Source organism: Chiloscyllium punctatum, chromosome 15 (genome assembly GCF_047496795.1).
Source record: "Chiloscyllium punctatum isolate Juve2018m chromosome 15, sChiPun1.3, whole genome shotgun sequence".
NCBI lineage: Eukaryota > Metazoa > Chordata > Chondrichthyes > Orectolobiformes > Hemiscylliidae > Chiloscyllium > Chiloscyllium punctatum.
In genome coordinates this window covers 79,958,813-79,978,730 of record NC_092753.1, presented here as the reverse complement: position 1 = coordinate 79,978,730, position 19,918 = coordinate 79,958,813, and the positions used below count along the sequence as shown (strand labels likewise).

The 19,918-nt window shown below is 41.4% G+C and overlaps 1 protein-coding gene across 10 annotated transcripts in view; it reads right to left on the bottom strand.

Moving 5' to 3' along the window:
- cryzl1 (crystallin, zeta (quinone reductase)-like 1) overlaps nt 1-19,918 on the bottom strand; it is a 97,607-nt gene that overhangs the window by 48,827 nt on the left and 28,862 nt on the right. For all 10 annotated transcript variants that reach the window (XM_072585599.1, XM_072585606.1, XM_072585601.1 and 7 more), the window contains 2 exons: nt 15,021-15,154; nt 5,327-5,438 (listed from right to left, as the gene is read on the bottom strand). In XM_072585599.1, the coding sequence (XP_072441700.1) occupies nt 5,327-5,438; nt 15,021-15,154 (246 nt within the window). The remainder of the gene's footprint in view (nt 1-5,326; nt 5,439-15,020; nt 15,155-19,918) is intronic.

Below are 19,918 nucleotides of genomic sequence, written 5' to 3'. Positions count from 1 at the left end.
AAGATGTGCAGGTCAGGTGAATTGGCCATGCTAAAATTGCCCGTAGTGTTAGGTTAGGGGTATGGGTGGGTTGCGCTTCGGCGGGTCGGTGTGGACTTGTTGGGCCGAAGGGCCTGTTTCCACACTGTAAGTAATCTAATCTAATCTAATCTAACCACCACTCTCTGACTTCGACCGGTTCGCCAGTTCTCTATCCAACTGGCCAAATTTCCCACTATCCCATGCCTCCTGACTTTCCGCATAAGCCTACCATGGGGAACCTTATCAAATGCCTTACTAAAATCCATGTACACTACATCCACTGCTCTACCCTCATCCACAAACTTGGTCACCTCCTCAAAGAATTCAATAAGACTTGTAAGGCAAGACCTACCCCTCACAAATCCGTGCTGGCTGTCCCTAATCAAGCAGTGTCTTTCCAGATACTCATAAATCCTATCCCTCAGTACCCTTTCCATTACTTTGCCTACCATCGAAGTAAGACTAACTGGCCTGTAATTCCCGGGGTTATCCTTATTCCCTTTTTTGAACAGGGGCACAACATTCGCCACTATCCAGTCCCCTGGTACCACCCCCGTTGACAGTGAAGACGAGAAGATCATTGCCAACGGTACTGCAATTTCCTCTCTTCCTTCCCACATAATCCTAGGATATATCCCGCCAGGCCCGGGGGACTTGTCTATCCTCAAGTTTTTCAAAATGCCCAACACATCTTCCTTCCTAACAAATATCTCCTCTAGCTTACCAGTCCGTTTCATACTCTCCTCTTCAAAAATACACTCCCTCTCATTTGTAAATACTCATTCAAGACCTCTCCTATCTCTTCCGACTCAATACACAGTCTCCCACTACTGTCCTTGATCAGACCTGCCCTCGATCTCATCATTCTCATGTTTCTCACATATGCATAAAAGGCCTTGGGGTTATCCTTGATCCTACCCGCCAAAGATTTTTCATGCCCTCTCTTAGTTCTCCTAATCCCTTTCTTCAGCTCCCTCCTGGCTATCCTGTATCCCTCCAATGCTCTGTCTGAACCTTGTTTCCTCAACCTTATGTAAGCCTCCTTCTTCCTCTTTACAAGACATTCAACGTCCCTCGTCAACCAAGGTTCCCTCACACAACCATCTCTTTCCTGCCTGACAGGTACATACATATCAAGGACACGTTGTATCTGTTCCTTGAAAAAGTTCCACATTTCAATGACATCCTTCCCTGACAGCCTATGCTCCCAACTTATGCTCCTCAGATCCTGTCTTGCAGCATCGTATTTACCCTTCCCTCAATTGTAAAACCTACCCTGTTGCACGCACCTATCTCTCTCCATAACCAAGGTGAAAGTCACAGAATTGTGGTCACCATCACCAAAATGCTCACCCACTAACAAGCCCATCACTTGTCCCGGCTCGTTACCAAATACCAAATCCAATATGGCCTCCCCTCTGGTTGGACAATCTACATACTGAGTTAGAAAAGCTTCCTGGACACACTGCACAAACACTGCCCCGTCCAATCTACTTGATCTAAAGAACTTCCAGTCAATATTTGGGAAGTTGAAATCGCCCATGACTACTACCCTGTGGCTTCTGCACCTTTCCAAAATCTGTTTCCCAAACTGTTTCTCCACATCTCTGATGCTATTGGGGGGCCTATAGTCAACACCCAACAAGGCAACTACTCCTTTCCTATTTCTGACTTCAGCCCATACTACCCCCAAAGGCAGATCCCCCTCGAACTGCCTTTCTGCAGCCGTTATACCATTTCTAATTAGCAACGCCACTCCCCCTCCTTTTTTACCCCCCCCCCCCCCACCACTAATCTTACTGAAACATCTGTAACCGGGGACCTCCAACAACCATTCCTGTCCCTCTTCTATCCACATTTCCGTGATGGCCACAACATCGTAGTCCCAGGTACCGATCCACGCCTTAAGTTCTGATACTCCTTGCGTTGAAGTATACACACTTGAACCCATCTCTGTGTCCGCAAGTATTCCCTGTCAGTGCTACCTTCTCCACAGCCTCCCTACATTCTTGGACATCCTGAAAAACAGCTAACCTACTTGCTGGACTACAAGTCCGGATCCCATCCCCCTGCCAAATTAATTTAAACCCCCCCCCCCCCCCGAAGAGTGCTAGCAAACCTACTTCCCACGATATTGGTGCCCTTCGGGTTCAGGTGCAACCCATCCTGCTTGTACAGGTCCCACCTTCCCCAGAATGCAGTCCAATTGTCCAAATACCTGAAGCCCTCCTTCCTACACCATCCTTGCAGCCACGTGTTCAACTGTACTCTCTCTCTATTCCTTGTCTCACTGTCACGTGGCACCGGCAACAACCCAGAGATGACGACTCTGTCCGTCCTAGCTTTTAGCTTCCAGCCTAACTCCTTGAGCTCCTGAATGACCTCCCCACTCCTCTTCCTACCTATGTCATTGGTGTCAATGTGCACCACGACTTCTGGCTGCACACCCTCCCCCTTAAGGATTCTGAAGACACGGTCCGAGATGTCTCGGACCCTGGCACCTGGGAGGCAACAAACTATCTGAGAGTCTCGCCCATGTCCACAGAACCGCCTGTCTGTCCTCTAACTACAGAGTCTCCTATAACTAGCACTCTCCTCCTCTCCCCTTTTCCCTTCTGAGCCTCAAAGCCGGACCTCGTGCCAGAGACCCGGTCACTGCAGCTTACCCCTGCTAGCCGTTCTTCCCAACAGTATCCAAAGCGGTATACTTATTGTTGAGGGGAATGACCACAGGGGATCCCTGCACTGCCTGCTTCCTCCCCTTCCCACCTCTAACTGTGACCCAGCTACCTCTGTTCTCTGGCGTAACTATGTCCCTGTAGCTTCTATCTATCACTCTCTCAGCCTCTCGAATAATCATCCAACTCCAGCTCCAGTTCCCTAACGTGGTCTGTGAGGAGCTTGAGTTGGCCGCACTTCCTGCAGATGAAGTCGGCAGGAGCATCGGTGGTCACCTCTACCTCAAACATCCTGCAGGAGGAACATTCCACTGCCTGCGCTGCCATAACTCTACACTTAGTCTCCAAAACAAGAACACTAAGTAGCTTATCTGTTCAGCCGACTGAGTCCTTTTTTTTAGGTTAGAGGAGGAGGGAGGGTGGGAGACACGACACGTGTAGTGTCTCTGGTTCCTTCTCCACTCAAATAACAATCACTTACCTTCCCAACCAGCTCTGCACTCCGACTTCACTTCTGCCCAGCTCCTGCCGCTGAACTGTGTTATCTGGCATTCGATTATCCGAACAAAATACTCCCCACCCATGTCGCTCAGATAATCGAGGTACTTCTCACTCGCTGAGTGAAGACATCTTTTCTGTCTCACTACCTTCTTTTGCATATCATTTTAAATCTATACGCATTTGTTCCTGTTACTTTTATGAGCAGTAACAGTTTCTCTCTCCAACCTGCTCATGATTTCGCAAATCTCAATTATATCTCCAGCTGATATTACCCTGGCTGAGGTCTAAGAAGGTCCCTATACAAGTTCAACATCACCTCCTTGCTCTTGTACTCTATATCATTATTAGTAAAGCCAAGAACACTGCATGCTTTATTAACTGCTCTCTTCATTTGTTGTGCCACCTTCAATGACCTGTGCACATAAACATCCAGGTTCTCTGCTCTTTAAGCTTCCTCTTATTTTATGTCATCTTTTAATATTCTACCCACCAAAGGACAAGACCTAACACTGCTTTGCATTGAACCTCATCTGGCACCTATCTGGCCACTCTACCAACTTGTTTTTTTTGGAGTTCCACTCTATCCTCTTCACCATTCGCAATTCTTCTAAGTTTCATGTCACCTGAAAACTTTGAAACTCTTCCTTGCACACTAAGATCCAGATCATATCAGAGAAAGCAAGGGTTCAACACAGACCCTGAAGAGTGAGGCAATATCAGTAAATAAAATACAAGCAGATCACCACACCTCTGAACATTAGATTATCTGAACAAAATACTCAAGTTGGTCAAAATGTTATTTCAAATATATTCTGATTTAAAATAAAAGTGATAGCAGGAAAATACTTAGTTTTAAAAAATATTCCTCCAGTCAATAAACAATTAATGCCAATTATAAAATATTATAGACAAAGGATTATCAGATGAATGTACAATACAATCATTCATTATTTTGTGCAATAATAATTTGCAGATATATTGCTATCTTGACCTTGTCAAAATGATTTATTTTCTTACTTGGAAATGAAAACAAAATGACAAACTGCAGCAATTAAAAATCTGAAATGTGCAAAATATGAGGCTTGAAGAAATAGGAACAGGACCTGAGATCTTGGTGGGCCATACTTGCTGCCTCCAATCTGAAATTGACCTTCTATTATACTCAAGAGATTATTATCACTCCTGGTACACATGATTGATGTTGTCCATTTGAGCAATCCTTTACTATACCAGTATCATAAATGTAAGGAACAAAAGCTTTTAACATCTTACACACATACAATGCTGGGATATTTATGTTTGAGCATAACATGCATCTTTTTACAGAAAGCAAAGTTTCAGGTAACCTCTAAGTTACTTTTAAAAGTTATTCTATTTAATAGTGACCTCCAAAGAAGTTATCTCCTCAGACATTTACAGTGCAGAAGTAAGCCAAATCACCCCATTGTGTCCATACCAGTCAAAGATCTCACTACAGTCTTCCAATTTTCCAGCTCTTGGCCCACAGCCCTGGAGCCTATCACAATGCAAGTGAATATCCAAATTCTGCTTAAACTGAATTAAGCTGAAAACATAAACCTGAAGGACATTAGTGAGCCAGACGGGTTTTGCGAACAATTAGCAACAGTTTCACGGTCATCAATAGATTCTTATTCTCAGGGCGTTTTTAAAATTGAATTCAAAATTCCACCATCTGCCATTGCACGTCTTCAGAATGTTACTTGGGTCTTGGGATTAATAGTCTAACAATAATACCACCAGGCCATCACCTCCCCTTATGTCCCTGACTTACAACTTATATCTAGTGACCCATATTAAAACTTATTTTATGTTAGAAGACAGGACTGGATCTGCTAAGATTTTGGCAACATTCATCACAGGTGAAGAATGGCTATTTTGGGCAGATAGCAGCCCTTCATGAACAAAGCATCAAGATACATTAATGCCTTTATGATCAGCGAGTAAATTGGAAAAATAAACTGATATATTAACTATCTCACTTCATTCAAGATACTTGACATAAACATTGTTATTACAGACAATCTTTTAATGAAGGAAACTGTCTATAAAGATTAACTTTTGCACAAGAAAAATTATTTACCATGGGAAGCCACACAAATACATACCAACAGTTGGTCTCAATCCTTCCAAGTACATTTTGTCCTCAACTGTGCTTGCAGTAGAAATTACTTTAGCCCCTCGATGGTGAGCCAACTGAATAACAATAGTACCAAATGGCTAGAAGGAAAGAGAATGATAGGTTATTAGGTAATACTCAAATCAAATACTCAGCGTGCTGAACTATTTTGCTTATAGGGGGATCACTTCAACTAACACAGTACCTTTGTTGGTGCATATCAATATAAACCAGTCAAATTCAATTCAGCTGAGAAGAAATTAGTTTAAAACCCAATAAAACCACACAACAACAGAAAAATAGCATCACAGGTGGTCATTCAGCCCATTGAGGCAATTCAGCCCAAACTCTCTTTTGAAAGCAGATTTAGTATGAACAGGTTAGGGAGAAGTGGAGAATATACGCATTTTCAACTCAAAACCTAATACCATGAGATGCTCAATAAGAACAGCATAAAAATAATTAAGGAGAAAACAAAAGCACAAAGAAATCAAACAGATTTTAACATAAGAATGGACAGGCGTTAGCTGGCATTCTAACTGATTAAATCCTGGCATGATTTTATCAAGAACTCTAATAATAAGAAATTCAATGCAGCCCACAATGCAATGCAATGCATGTATTCAAGACTTCGATTTTGAAAATGAAACATAATATGCTCCAAATAAGTAAATTAAACAGGGAACTACCCTGTGTCTTCAGCCTTGCCACGTATTATGTAATTACACTATAAACTTCTTGACATGTTTTAACTACTGTCTCAAGACAATGTCGGCTGTTTGGAACTTTGGTATTCTCAGTTAAGCTTCCTAGTTCAAGTCTTCTCCATCAAATATCCATCATGTTAACAAAAATGTATAACATTAAGTTTGAACTTTTTTTTACTGTATCTTGTATGATAAGAGGAGAAGTCATAAATTGTCCTAAATGGTGTTCTGATTCTGAAGTTATTCAGCGCATACTGGTATCTTTGTGAAACATTAGGAGCTGCTGAATTCCCTTTGTTGGAGACCATTACATACATTCCAATAAATTATATTAACAATTCTGCTTTCCTTATGAGGTTAACTATTACTCAGCTAAATTAAAAACACCGCAGAATTTTAATTCTTTTCCTTCTCTTCAAAGCAAGTTGTGTGTGTGTGTGCGTGTCCAAGTGTGAGAGAGAGAGAGAGAGAGAGAGAGAGAGAGAGAGAGAGAGAGAGAGAGAGAGAGAGAGAGAGAAAGAGAAAGAATAGTGAGTTTTATTAAGAATGGGACATATATAAATACTTGTGCAATCCAAATTGTCAATACTGTTCTCACAGTCAGAAAGGGGATCAAGGGTTATGGGGAGAAGACAGAAGAATGGGGTTGAGAAACATAGCCATGATTGAATGGTGGTGTTGACTTGATGGACCAAAATGGCTGATTTTGCTTCTATATCTTATAGGCTATAACATATTATAATAGTTTACTGGCTATTTATGTCAAGCTAACATGCTCATAGTTCTCCATTCTTTCTGCCTTCTTCGAAAATGGAGCTACATGCGCTATTTTCCAGTCTGCAAGATCTTTTGCAGAAACTATAGTTATAAAGACCTGTGTATAATCCATCTATTAGGATTGGTTTAAAAAGAGATGGAGACAGTGGTGGGTTACTGCTGTGAAGATGTCTTTTAAAAAAGTGATTGTGGAACAGATACCTAAATCCAACACTGCTCAGAAAGTAGGTTACAGCTAATTAACAGCTAAATAATTATCTTACCATGAAAGTTGCAGACCCCTATGGTTTTATTTTTAAAAGCCACTTGTGGGATGTGGGTGTTGCTGGCTGGCTAGCATTTATAGGTAAAAACAATGACTGCAGATGCTGGAAACCAGATTCTGGATTACTGGTGCTGGAAGAGCACAGCAGTTCAGGCAGCGTCCAAGGAGCTTCGAAATCGACGTTTCCTGATGAAGGGCTTTTGCCCGAAACGTCGATTTCTAAGCTCCTCGGATGCTGCCTGAACTGCTGTGCTCTTCCAGCACCACTAATCCAGAATAGCATTTATAGCCTGTCCCTAGCTGACCTTGATAAGGTGGTGGTGAGCTTGAGTCCACCTGCTTTGGGTTGACCTACAATATATTTCCAAATCAGGGTTGTAATCAGTATTAATGGACAAGGTTATCCTGTTAAATTTATGTCAGGTAGGGTAAATACATTTAAAGGTCATTAGCTTTCTTTTTAGTCCAGTTCTGAAGAATAGTGACTGAATTCAGAAACAAGTTTTGGAGCTCAGTTCAGAAAACACCAAGCTTCAATAAAGCAAGTAGTCACTTTATATTATCATTCTGGACATTTTAAAACTCTACTCCCATGCTTACCCTTTTCTTTTAACCCTGTCACAACACTTCTGTAATGTAACTGCAATCTGTAACTAGATGGTGCAGAGAGGTGACATTACAAAACTTTTCACTGCAGTCATTGAGTGCACGCCAATAAAAGGCTATATTATTCTAGATTCTCGCTGAGTAGAAGTTTTTTCAGTTTAGATCAAGAGAGGCCAGCGCTGTAGAAACATCTAATTTGCGAAGCTACCCAGCCAGGAGAATTTCAATCAAAATTTGCAAGTCATTGGCACTGGAAAAGTTTAGGCTCTCAGATTTGTGAGGAGTTCACGGCAGAAAGGAATCACCAAATGGTCTTCAATCCAGGAACAAACCTGGAAGGAGTCAATTAAGTAGAAATCTGAAGAGTTGAGACAGCGGTGTAATTTCTCTGGACTAGAGTCTCTGTCATGGATTGTCAGAGTCATCGAGGAAGCATAGGAAGACAGCCTTCAGCCTATTGTGTCCATGTCAGTTATCAAGCACCTGTCTACAATAGTCTCATTTTCCAGTGCTTGGCCAGATAGCCTTGTTTGCTATGGCATTTCAAGATATAGGTCATCTAAGTACTTCTTAAATGTTTTGATCATTTCAGCCACTAACACCTTTTTGGACAGAGACTTTCCTTAAATCTTCTGAAAGGGGCAAAATTTATGGCTATCTATGCCTCTCAATTCTGCACACTTCAATGAGGGCCCCACTCAGCCTTCTTTCCTCTTTGGAAAACAACATTAATTTATCTCGACTCCTTCCTGAGCTGACTGAACTTTATTGGAGTTCAAAGACCAGTTTCCACCTTTCCGTTATAAGCCCCTTCCCTTTCTAGAAACCAATGCTACAACGGGGAAGAATCAAACAAGTTTCTTTAAAAACAACTTTTGCAGACAGATTGTGACACAACTCTGCGACGGGTGAGATTTGAACACAGATGGTCTGACCTAGAGAGAACAAATAGAATCTCAAATATCGAAACCACATCCTAACCCAGCTCATTCATCTGAAAAATGGGTTACAATTAGTTTAGTTTTGGCCTCTTGAGCTCGATGTTGCATGACTTTGTCATACGTTCTTGGACAGCCCTCTTTTGTCAATGCCCTGATTCTCAGAAGGTTGTTGTTGCTGCCCCATTTTGTCTGACACCCACCCCACCTCCTCCCCAATGGCATTTGCACCCCCTCACTACTTTGTCAGCTCCAGTTCTGAAGAGGACAGCATGCCATAATGAGGCAGAACAGCCTTCACACGCAAGGTTCTGCTGAAGCAGTCCAAGCATTTACACATTGTAAGGAGGTCCATGATCTGTTCCACGATGGCCTTGATGGAAGCATCAGCAGAGCTGTATTGTCCTTTTGTGTCAGCACTTAGATTTTGTAAATATGTTAGCAGCCATGCTTGAAGCAGGTATTGCCTCCCAACACCCATTCCTATATGGGCCAAGGATTTCAGGAGATAGGCACTTCTCTAATAAGAGTCATGACAACTCCCAGGATATCAAGTGCAGATCTCCAAAATTTAACATCTATGGTCATATATAATTTGGTATTGATTGAGTGGATGACAAACTCTACTGGTAATTAATAGGTACTCTCAAAGCAACATGAGCGCACTCAATAGTACCCTAGCTTTGGGGGAGGGTGGTGAAGAATCCTAATGTCTGAGCTGCTTAACTCTTTTTGTGCTGTGCGAAGGACATGAATCGCTCTGCTCTGCATAAAATGGCATCAGTTACATTTTGGTTGCATAAATGGGTGGATGATTGGGAAATGTCACACGTGGCCCCCAGTTGCTCCTTGAAATGAGCTGGTAGCAGAAACATTAAGGGCAGTAGTGATCTTGACAGCCACTAGGATGGGACTGTTATCCTGCCCTTCTGAGAGTTCAAGTCCTGCTCCAACACATGAAACCATTCAGTGATGGGAACCACAGACATTATTTATCTAGGCCTGCACTATTTTTGAGACAATTGAAGAAAATGACAGAGGCCTATAGATACAGAGTTTCATCATTCCCCTCTATCTCCTTGGTATGTCTTCATCCTCTGGAAACTGCTGGGACAGCTGCTGGATTATCCTGAAGGAATCATTTCCACATTGTCTCTGCTGTTGAATCAATGGCACATGATTTTAGTCAAAGCAATCTCTGAGCTACGCGAAGCTCATTCATCTTTGATGAATGTCACAGAGATAACACAATTTTATTCAAGATAGTCCTGCGCTGTGACATCCATCACAATGAAGTCACAAGCTATGCTCTCATATGGCACAGCAATGAGACTTCCCAAAGAGATCACGGTCATGCTTTGATAAAGGAGTTCTGAGGCAGCATTGTCTTTAATGATTTTTTTACTGCTGCATGGAAGACTACCACAACCTATATGTGGCAGCAACTTCTGGAACTAGAACCATTACAACATTCTGCATTGGCACGGTAGTCATCTTGTGTGGAATGTGGGAGAATGCAGGAAAACATTGTTTCGTGGTATGTATGCTGCTGAACCAAAACTTTCATGCTCCATTGATGGACTAAACTTCTGCCAGTAGCAACATTAATATTACATTGCCCTCAACCCCACCCCAAAAATAGGAGTCCCTTCAACATCACAGGCCATTTCCTTGCATACTTACACAGTCCAGTGTATGAATACAACAGCTGCAAAGTGAAGGGAAGTGTTGTCCAGTGCTAGCTATGGAACAGGTTTTTGAAATAGACATCACTGACGTTGCTTTTAAGTGCCTTTTCTGATCACATTTACGAAGCCAACGTGACAAGGAAATAATGAGTATGCTTCAGCTCATAATTCTTGGACAATGAATGACCTGATGATATATAACTGAATTGAGGTTCTCAGAATCCAGAGGGTGGCAGCACATAATCAGTGGAGATATGTTTATCCTCAGCTAGAGCTCCAATTCCAAAGGTTTTGCACTGCCAGCAAAGTCAAAAAACTTACTCCATCCATTCTGCATGCAGTATTAGATATTTTGTGCATAGCTTTCGAAGTTGATTTGATAAGTAAAGTTCTGACTTTGTTCTGGTGTGAGTGAATAGCAGGGTCTGCTTGTGATGCAAGAACTTCTTTCCATTTACGATTTCCCTTTTGTGTTGCTGTCATTAGTAGTACCGATGACCTTTCAGCCTCACCCTGTTTCCAATGAGACCCTTTACTTCACCAAATATGTCCCCACTTTACCCCCAAAGCTCATTACTGAAAATTCTCATCCTATTACTGATCCTACACTCTCTCCTTGTAGAGGTTAAAATTACGATGACCGACATGAACCTTCCCTTCCAGTGCTCCCTCCTTTTCACTTTGAAGTGTCCCATCTACCTCCAATTGCCTTCAATAAATGTAAGCATTCCCCCAATGAACCAACAATGATGTCCATCCTGGATTTAATTTTCTTACAATCCTGAACTCCATGGACTTCACCCTGATATACTGCAGGATCATTACCAAGCAAAACCCTAGGACTGACCATGGCACAGTTCCCAGGCTGATATCTGCTCAGCAAACTAACTGATCTATGTGTAATTCATGAACTAGTCGTCTTTGACCTGCAGGACTGACTGTTGCTGCAAAGACATGGGTTCCAGCTGTCTGACACTATCAACTGCTTGGCAGATCATGGAATCTCCCTGGACTGCAATAAGTCGAACTTCTTGACTGGCTGCAAAGTACTGTGACTCAGCCTGTAGTTCACAAGTTAGTAAATGTATTCTAAGAATGCAATGTGAAATGGACTAGGGTGGTGACCTTCAGGTAAATGAGTATATAGATACATGAGATGCATGCACACTATGTACAAAGCGAACTGCGAAAGCATCCAAGTTGTAGATGTCCCTAAACTCCAATGGAGAATATTGAAGGGCTGAAGTGGTGTGAGAATTGGTCTGAGGGCAGGCATCATGATGTGGTAAGGCTAGCTGTTTGCCAATGGTGATGCCCACCCATGAATGTCAAGGACAATGGTGGCTATGAAGCATGGAAAGATGATGCACGATGAATAGGACAAGCATTCAATAAGCTGCAGCTTGCAGGTACCCACTATGATTTACATGTCAGAACTTCACATCATTTAGTTTCCCACTGAAGGAAAGGAGAATTATGAATGGTGTACAAAGGAAGAGAACTGGGGTTTTAATGAGATGCACATGTAATGAACTTAGGTTGTCATTGCTCATTGGTAAGATTCTGAAGTCGCCGTTAAAGCTTGAGGGGATCAAAATTGCAAAACCTTTTCTTTAATTTTGTCTGCATTTGCCCACTTTTTTCAGCACTGCTCATGTCACCCAATGGTGGGGAAAATTCCACCCCCTCAAGACACATCTATGGTCACAAAACTATTTGTCTGTTCCCTGAATTAATTCCATATTGCTTTTGGTCTTACACTTCTCTTCCTCCCATCCTCAGCAGCTCACCCATAGTGCCATGGACACGGCCATGACTGCACTCCTCTGAGCAAGCATCACCCTAACCAATCTCCAACACAGAAAACCAATTAGTGAGTCGGACTGTCTCAGGATTCTTGTACCATCTGCCTGGTTCTCAGATAGGAAATGGGTGACTGCCAAACAGTCTATCTCCATGCTCCTCACTTGGTTATGATCACAGTGGGTCTTTGGTAAGGTATTCCAGTGTATGGCCTCATGCACCCGTTATTGGCACTTTAAACAAAATGAAATTACAGTTTCAAATTTTGAGATCACATTATGACTTTGAACCCTGAGGAGGCAGCCAAGATCTTACATAAATTTTAACAGGTTTGTACATGAACTGGGGTAGGCGTTGGCAGAATGATGTCTCTCGACTAGGAGATGGTGAGGACTGAAGATGCCAGAGTCAGTTAATAAATCGTGGTGATGGAAAGAGCACAGTAAGTCAGGCAACAACGGAGGAGCAAGGGAGTTGACGTTTTGAGTGTAACCCTTCTTCAGGTCCTCAGATTTTGCCTGACCTGCTAGGTTTTTTCCGGCACCATGTGACTAGTAATCCAGAGGTCCAGGCTAATATTCAGGGAATAACCATTCAAATCACATCAAGGTAACTGGTAGAATTTAAAGTTAAGCAATCAATTTGCAATATAAAGGCCTCAGTGGCTGTGATCATGATAACTGACACTGATTGTTGTAAAAACCCATGAGGTTCATAGATATCATTTAGAGAAGAAACTGTGCCACCCTTACTTGGTCTGGCCTCCAGATTCACACCAATGTGGCTATCTCTCAACTGTCTTTTAAGATAGCCTAGCGAGCCACTCAGTTCAAAGGCAATTAGGAATACATATATACATATTAATTAGCAACGGAAGAAAACCTTATAAACAATTCAGTGATAAAAGAATCATCACCAACATCAAAAGTTAATTGCAGAGCTTTTGTTCAAATTAGATGTGGCATCAGCCAGTATAGTTGCCAATAAGAAAAACCCTCAAAGGTTTGGGATGATTTGCCACAGGGATTCTGTTAAATATATCATGATTGATAATAAATGCATTCATAATTCACTATGAAGTTGTCAGTTGTTAACTTCATCTGAACTTTAAACTCTATCAATATACTTCAAGAGCTCTTACTTGAGAACTTTATCAATATGCTGATAAGTATCAAGGTTGTCTTTATTTGAAGCACTTCTGCATTTGTCATTCTATGAATTTAATATTAACTATCGCATATTTTGTAGCAAAAGCTATCTATTGTGCTTCAGGCTGTACTGTCCACAAAGTTTATTCAAGCTCAACTCAGTATTTTAGTTTCATTTTAATTGCTTGCTTCAATCCTTTCTTCCCTGCAAAGAAAGAGCAAATGGTGAAACCACAGTGTTGATTCATCAGGTAAATGTTCCCAAAAGGGGAAAAATAAACTTTATTTGACATGAGCATTCAGTGCAGTTTTCAGCATAAACAAGATATTATAAATGTTATTTAACTGAGGGATTTCATTTCTTTTACCATGGAAGCTTTTCATAAAACAGATCTAAAACCTCAAAATTATCTTCAACTATATATATGAATACCTAGCAATTAAATCTTGTGAAGCACTTTCTAAACCTGAATATTTGCTTGTGGAATTTGTTGCATAATTTGTTAATGGGTTCAGCAAGCATAAAGGTAAAGTCAACTACTGGAATCTAGGCTACACCCTCATATCGACAGGGATGACTCGTGATGCTTTGCCCTGAGGGTCACCAAACTTCAGGCGAGCAGAGAGTTTGAGAAGGACACAGGTTAACCTCAGCTGTTGTGGGAAGTGAACCCATACTATTGGTCCCACTCTGCATTACAACTCAACTATCCAGTCAACTGAGCTAACTGACCCAACTGACCCACATTCATAAGCACATATTAGTCAGTCAATAACACGTTGTAGTAAACAGATTATTTACTGAAGCACAATTTGAAATAGACACAATGTGTTCAATTCTTGCACCAGCTGAGGTTACCATGAAGGGCACTTCTTCTCACCTCTCCGCTTGTCTGAGGTATGTTGACTCTCAGATTAAACCACCACCAATCATCTCTCCCCCTCTTCCTCGAACCATAGAGCAGTCCTATGGTCCCATCAGATATTAAGACTGCTCAATTTGTAGACTAACAATAATTCTTCCAAACAGGAAAATACCATAAAGGTTTTAAAAGGCTACTTATTTTATCAATCAATCCCTCTTAGTCTATTTCTACTATGACTGGTTTTTGCTTCTTGGGAGCTAAACTCTGTACTAAACATATTATAATATTGAAACCAGTATACAGATTCCTTTTCAAATCAAATATTGGGTATATCACAGATCCCTAGATCACTACAGGCAGGATTAGACATCAATGGGAGAATTTCAGTGTTAAAGGCGATTAAAAAAAACCAAAGAATTGTGAACAGAAAAAAAAAAAGTGTTTTAGATATTTGCAAGCTGATTTCACAGTATAACAGCACAAAATGCTCCATGTTCCAGAATAGGAACAGTCTAAATACATAATAAAGAAACCACTGTATCGGGACAAAGAGGCTATTGACAAAAGCAGATACACAACTGAGGTAAATTGGATCAGCAAGTTCAATCATAGACCATCTGAAGTGTTTAAGTATCAGACCACATCCACAAATGACAGCAGATTTCATGCAAAGATCAAACTGAGTTCTCAAGAAAAAGGCTGACGAACAAAAAAATTATACAGTTGAGACCTTCATATTGCATCAGAGAATAGGATTATCTTAATTCTCCAAGTATGCTGCACCAGCAAATGACATTGGTTCAGAAGAAAGAGAATAAATCTTATTAACTTGTGAAGCCACCAGATCTTGCACCTTAACCGAACAGATGTTTAATTAGTACTTACGTTTGCTCCTTCCATTACTAACACAGTTGTCCCAGCACTGACATGAGTGTGTGTGTGCAGGGCCATATATGCACGCAATCCATCACAAATAGTCCCTGCAGCATCCACCCAGCTCACGTTTTCAGGTTTCTTTACTGCATTTGAAAACCAATACGTTAGAAGAAAATAGTAGATAAATGCAAATTAATATAAATAATTCTCTTTTTTGCATTGTTTGACATGTTCTACTTTCTTTTCAGACACAGATTTAGAAAGTAAAAATCATCTAAGGAATGATATACTAGCATTGGAGACCTTAGAAAAGGTTCACTAGGTTCACCCTGAGCCTGGAGAGATTTCTTTTTGAATGAGGTGAAGTTGAGTAGGTTGGGCCTGTACTCAGTGGAGTTGAAAATAACGAGGGGAGGTCTTATTGAAACACACAAGTTTCACCGGGGCCTCAGCAGGGTAGATACAGAAAAGTTCCTTCTTCTTGTGGAAAAGTTTAAGGAGAAAGGGCATAATCTCAGAATAAGGGGTCACACATTGAAGGAAGAATTTCATCTTTCAGAGAGTACTGAATCTGCGCAATTCTTTACTGTATTATACAGAGGCTGTTGAGACTGGGTCATTTGGTATATTCAAAACTGAGACAGACAGACTTTTGATCAGTCAGGGAATCAATGAGATTGGGATATCCCCATATGAAATAAGGCAGGAAAATAGAGTTCAGGATTATGAAATCAGACACGATCTAACTGAGTGCGGATCAGACTTGATGGGCCAAATGGTGCATTTATGCTCCTAAACCTTAAATGTTATGGCACGTAAGTGTAGAGGCAGGGACTAAAGTAATGATGAGGTAAATGTGGAAATATGTCTGAAGGTGGAGATGTCGCAAAAGCCATTCACTACAGACAGAGAGAGAGAGAGAGAGAGCGCGTGTGTGAGAGTGTGTGCGCGTGAGCCCGCGCATGCATACGTAAAGATGATTGCAATAGCCTAATATTAATATAGTTCTATAGTACTTTAAGGTTTATGGAGAAATCATTCTGAGACGTTTTTAACAAATCAAACAGGAAAACACGGTGTTGAGCTTCAACCACAACTGCAGAGACTCTTGGCTTCAAAAGACACATCATGGGTTAAAATTACAAACGGTGCATTAAAAAAGAAACAATTTATTACAATGCTGATCACCCACATGTGGTATTTTGGGTATGAGTGTTGCTGCATTTTTGCCCTATTTAGCTTTTCACAATTTCCACAGCAATAGCCAATTACTGCAGGGCCTCTGGTGATTGTCATAGAAATCATGGCTATCCAACCAGAAAATGTGCTGATAGCGTGTGTATAAACACAGAATCTATGCAATTAACTCTATATGTGAAGGCCTTAATTTAGTTAGGAACACTATAGCTGTACTGATGGATTACAGCTGCGAGGTGGCGTCCAGAAACTGGAAGAATGAAAATGTTCACTTTTTTCATCCTCCGTTTAAAAATAAAGTCAGACAGATAACAGCTTTATTAGGACAGAGCTTTCATTTTCAAAATAAATCTGAACATATAATAAAAAATGTTTGGGCTCTTGTTACATTGAGAGAATATTAGAGTAAAGATTATTTTTATATATTTATTCCCTCAAGTTCAAAAATTGTCATAATTTAAGTTTGATTAGATTAGGATAGATTCCTTACAGTGTGGAAACAGGCCTTTCAGCCCAACAAGTCAATACTGACCCTCTGAAGAGTAACCCACCTAGACTCATTTCCCTACATTTGCTCCGATTAATGCACCTAATGGAATAGGCAATTTAGCATGACCAATTCATCTAACCTGCACATCTTTGGACTGAGGGAGCAAACCAGTCCACGTGGAGGAAACCCATGCAGACACAGGGAGTATGTGCAAACTCCACACAGCCAGTCACCCGAGGCTGGAATCAAACCTGGTTACATGGTGCTGTGAGGCAGCAGTGCTAACCAGTGAACCGCTGTGCCACCAAGTTGATCTTACTTTATATTGTTCACGTCCTGTTTTAAAATATTTTTGTCAGCAGAGCGACTTCTTCCTTGACTTTTCTAAATGTCCCAGATAATTACTTGTGGTAATCTTGGTACATTTATCCATTAACCCCTCCAGCACGTCTTCAGTTACTGCTGCTATTTCATGACACCTTTCAGATTTTCTCTTTACACAACTACCTCATTTTTTTCTATAAATGCATCTTTCATTGCAATGTTGAATACTACAGAGAAGAGTAGCCCTGCAATAAATGGGCGTACCAATTTAAGACGTGGTATATGTCCAGGAGTTATTGCCTACCCATCATTCACACATGAAACAGGTCCATGCAATTTCAACCAAATTGATTAGAATACAGTACAACCTCCAACATCATGGGATTTTCCATGTGGTGTACTTGTTACTGTATCTGTATACTCAGAACTCTTAGCATGCAATTAAATCTTTGATCAGAATGTATAAAAGTGACACTTCAAGCGAAAGTTATGGACAGATTTGTTTATCTAATACTTGGACAGGTAAAAAGAGCATATGGAATAAATTGGGTTTTATGTTTTAGCATACTCCTTTCTATTCATTCATGGGATGTGGAAGTCACTGAGTCAGTTAGCATTTATTGGCCCTTGTGAAGATGCCTTTGAGAAGTGCTCCAATTAGTGTAGGGACACTCAAAAAGTCACAACACAAGAGTTCCAGGATTTTGAACCAGCAACAATAAAGGAATGGTGATATATTTTCAAGTCAGTATGGTGCATGATTTGGAGGGAAACTTGCAGATGGTGGTGTTCCCATGCACCTGCTGCTCTTGTACAAAATAATAGTGGTCATGGGTTGAAGATGGAGGCTCAGTACATTTCTGAAATGACTTGTATAAGAAATTTAGGAAACCTGGTCAGCATGGACGAGTTGTATCAAAGAGCCTGTTTCCATGCCGTATGACTCTAAAGTAAGATATCTTGTTGATGGTACTGCACTTCACTGCCTGGAAGAGTGGTAGATGCAGGTTCAATTAAGACATTCCAGTGGGCATTGGGTGTTTAGTTGAATAAAAATAATGTGTAAGATTACGAGGAAAAAAGCAGGAGATTGGCTCTCGTAATGAAGCTCATTTCATTAGCTGGAGGTATCTTGGGCAAAATGCCCTCCTTAGATCAGTTGACCGTAAGACAGAGGAGCAAAATTAGGCCTTTCTGCCCAAGATGGTTGTTCCACCATCCGATCATGGCTGATATGTTTTTCAACCCTATTCTCCTGCCTTATCCCCTTAACCCCTGATGCCCTTATTAATCAAAACCTATGTATCTCTGACTTAAATACACTCAATAACTTGGCCTCCACAGCCCTCAGCTGCAATGACTGCCACAGATTCACCATCCTCTGGATGAAGAAATTCCTTATCTCAGTTCTAAAGAGTAGTCCCTTCATGGAGGCTGTGCCCTTATGTCCTAGGCTCTTCTTCTAGTGAAAATATCTTCTCTGCATCCATTATACGCAGACTCTTCAGCATTCCGTAAATTTCAATCACATTCCCCCTCATCCTTCTAAACTCCGTCAAGTACAGATTCAGAATCCTCAATTGTTCCTCAAATGACAAGTCCTTCATCCATAGGACCATTCTTGTAAATCTCCTCTGGAACCCCTCCAGCACTAGCACATAGAACATAGAACAATACAGCACAGAACAGGCCCTTCGGCCCATGATGTTGTGCCGAACTTCTAACCGAGATTAAGCACCCATCCATGTACCTATCCAAATGCCGCTTAAAGGTCGCCAATGATTCTGACTCTACCACTCCCACGGGCAGCGCATTCCATGCCCCCACCACTCTCTGGGTAAAGAACCCACCCCTGACATCTCCCCTATACCTTCCACCCTTCACCTTAAATTTATGTCCCCTTGTAACACTCTGTTGTACCCGGGGAAAAAGTTTCTGACTGTCTACTCTATCTATTCCTCTGATCATCTTATAAACCTCTATCAAGTCACCCCTCATCCTTCGCCGTTCCAACAAGAAAAGGCCGAGAACTCTCAACCTATCCTCGTACGACCTACTCTCCATTCCAGGCAACATCCTGGTAAATCTTCTCTGCACCCTCTCCAAAGCTTCCACATCTTTCCGAAAGTGAGGCGACCAGAACTGCACACAGTACTCCAAATGTGGCCTAACCAAAGTCCTGTACAGCTGCAACATCACTTCACGACTCTTGAATTCAATCCCTCTGCTAATGAACGATAATACTCCATAGGCCTTCTTACAAACTCTATCCACCTGAGTGGCAACCTTCAAAGATCTATGTACATAGACCCCAAGATCCCGCTGTTCCTCCACCTGACTAAGAACCCTACCATTAACCCTGTATTCCGCATTCTTATTTGTTCTTCCAAAATGGACAACCTCACACTTGGCAGGGTTGAACTCCATCTGCCACTCCTCAGCCCAGCTCTGCATCATATCTAAGTCCCTCTGCAACCGACAACAGCCCTCCTCACTGTCCACAACTCCACCTATCTTCGTATCATCTGCAAATTTACTGACCCACCCTTCGACTCCCTCATCTAAGTCATTAATAAAACTTACAAACAGCACAGGACCCAGAACTGAACCCTGCGGAACTCCACTTGTAACTGGACTCCATGCTGAATATTTACCATCTACCACCACTCTCTGACTTCGACCGGTTAGCCAGTTTTCTATCCAATTGGCCAAATTTCCCTCTATCCCATGCCTCCTGACTTTCTGCATAAGCCTACCATGGGGAACCTTATCAAATGCCTTACTAAAATCCATGTACACTACATCCACTGCTCTACCCTCATCCACATGCTTGGTCACCTCCTCGAAGAATTCAATAAGACTTGTAAGGCAAGACCTACCCTTCACAAATCCGTGC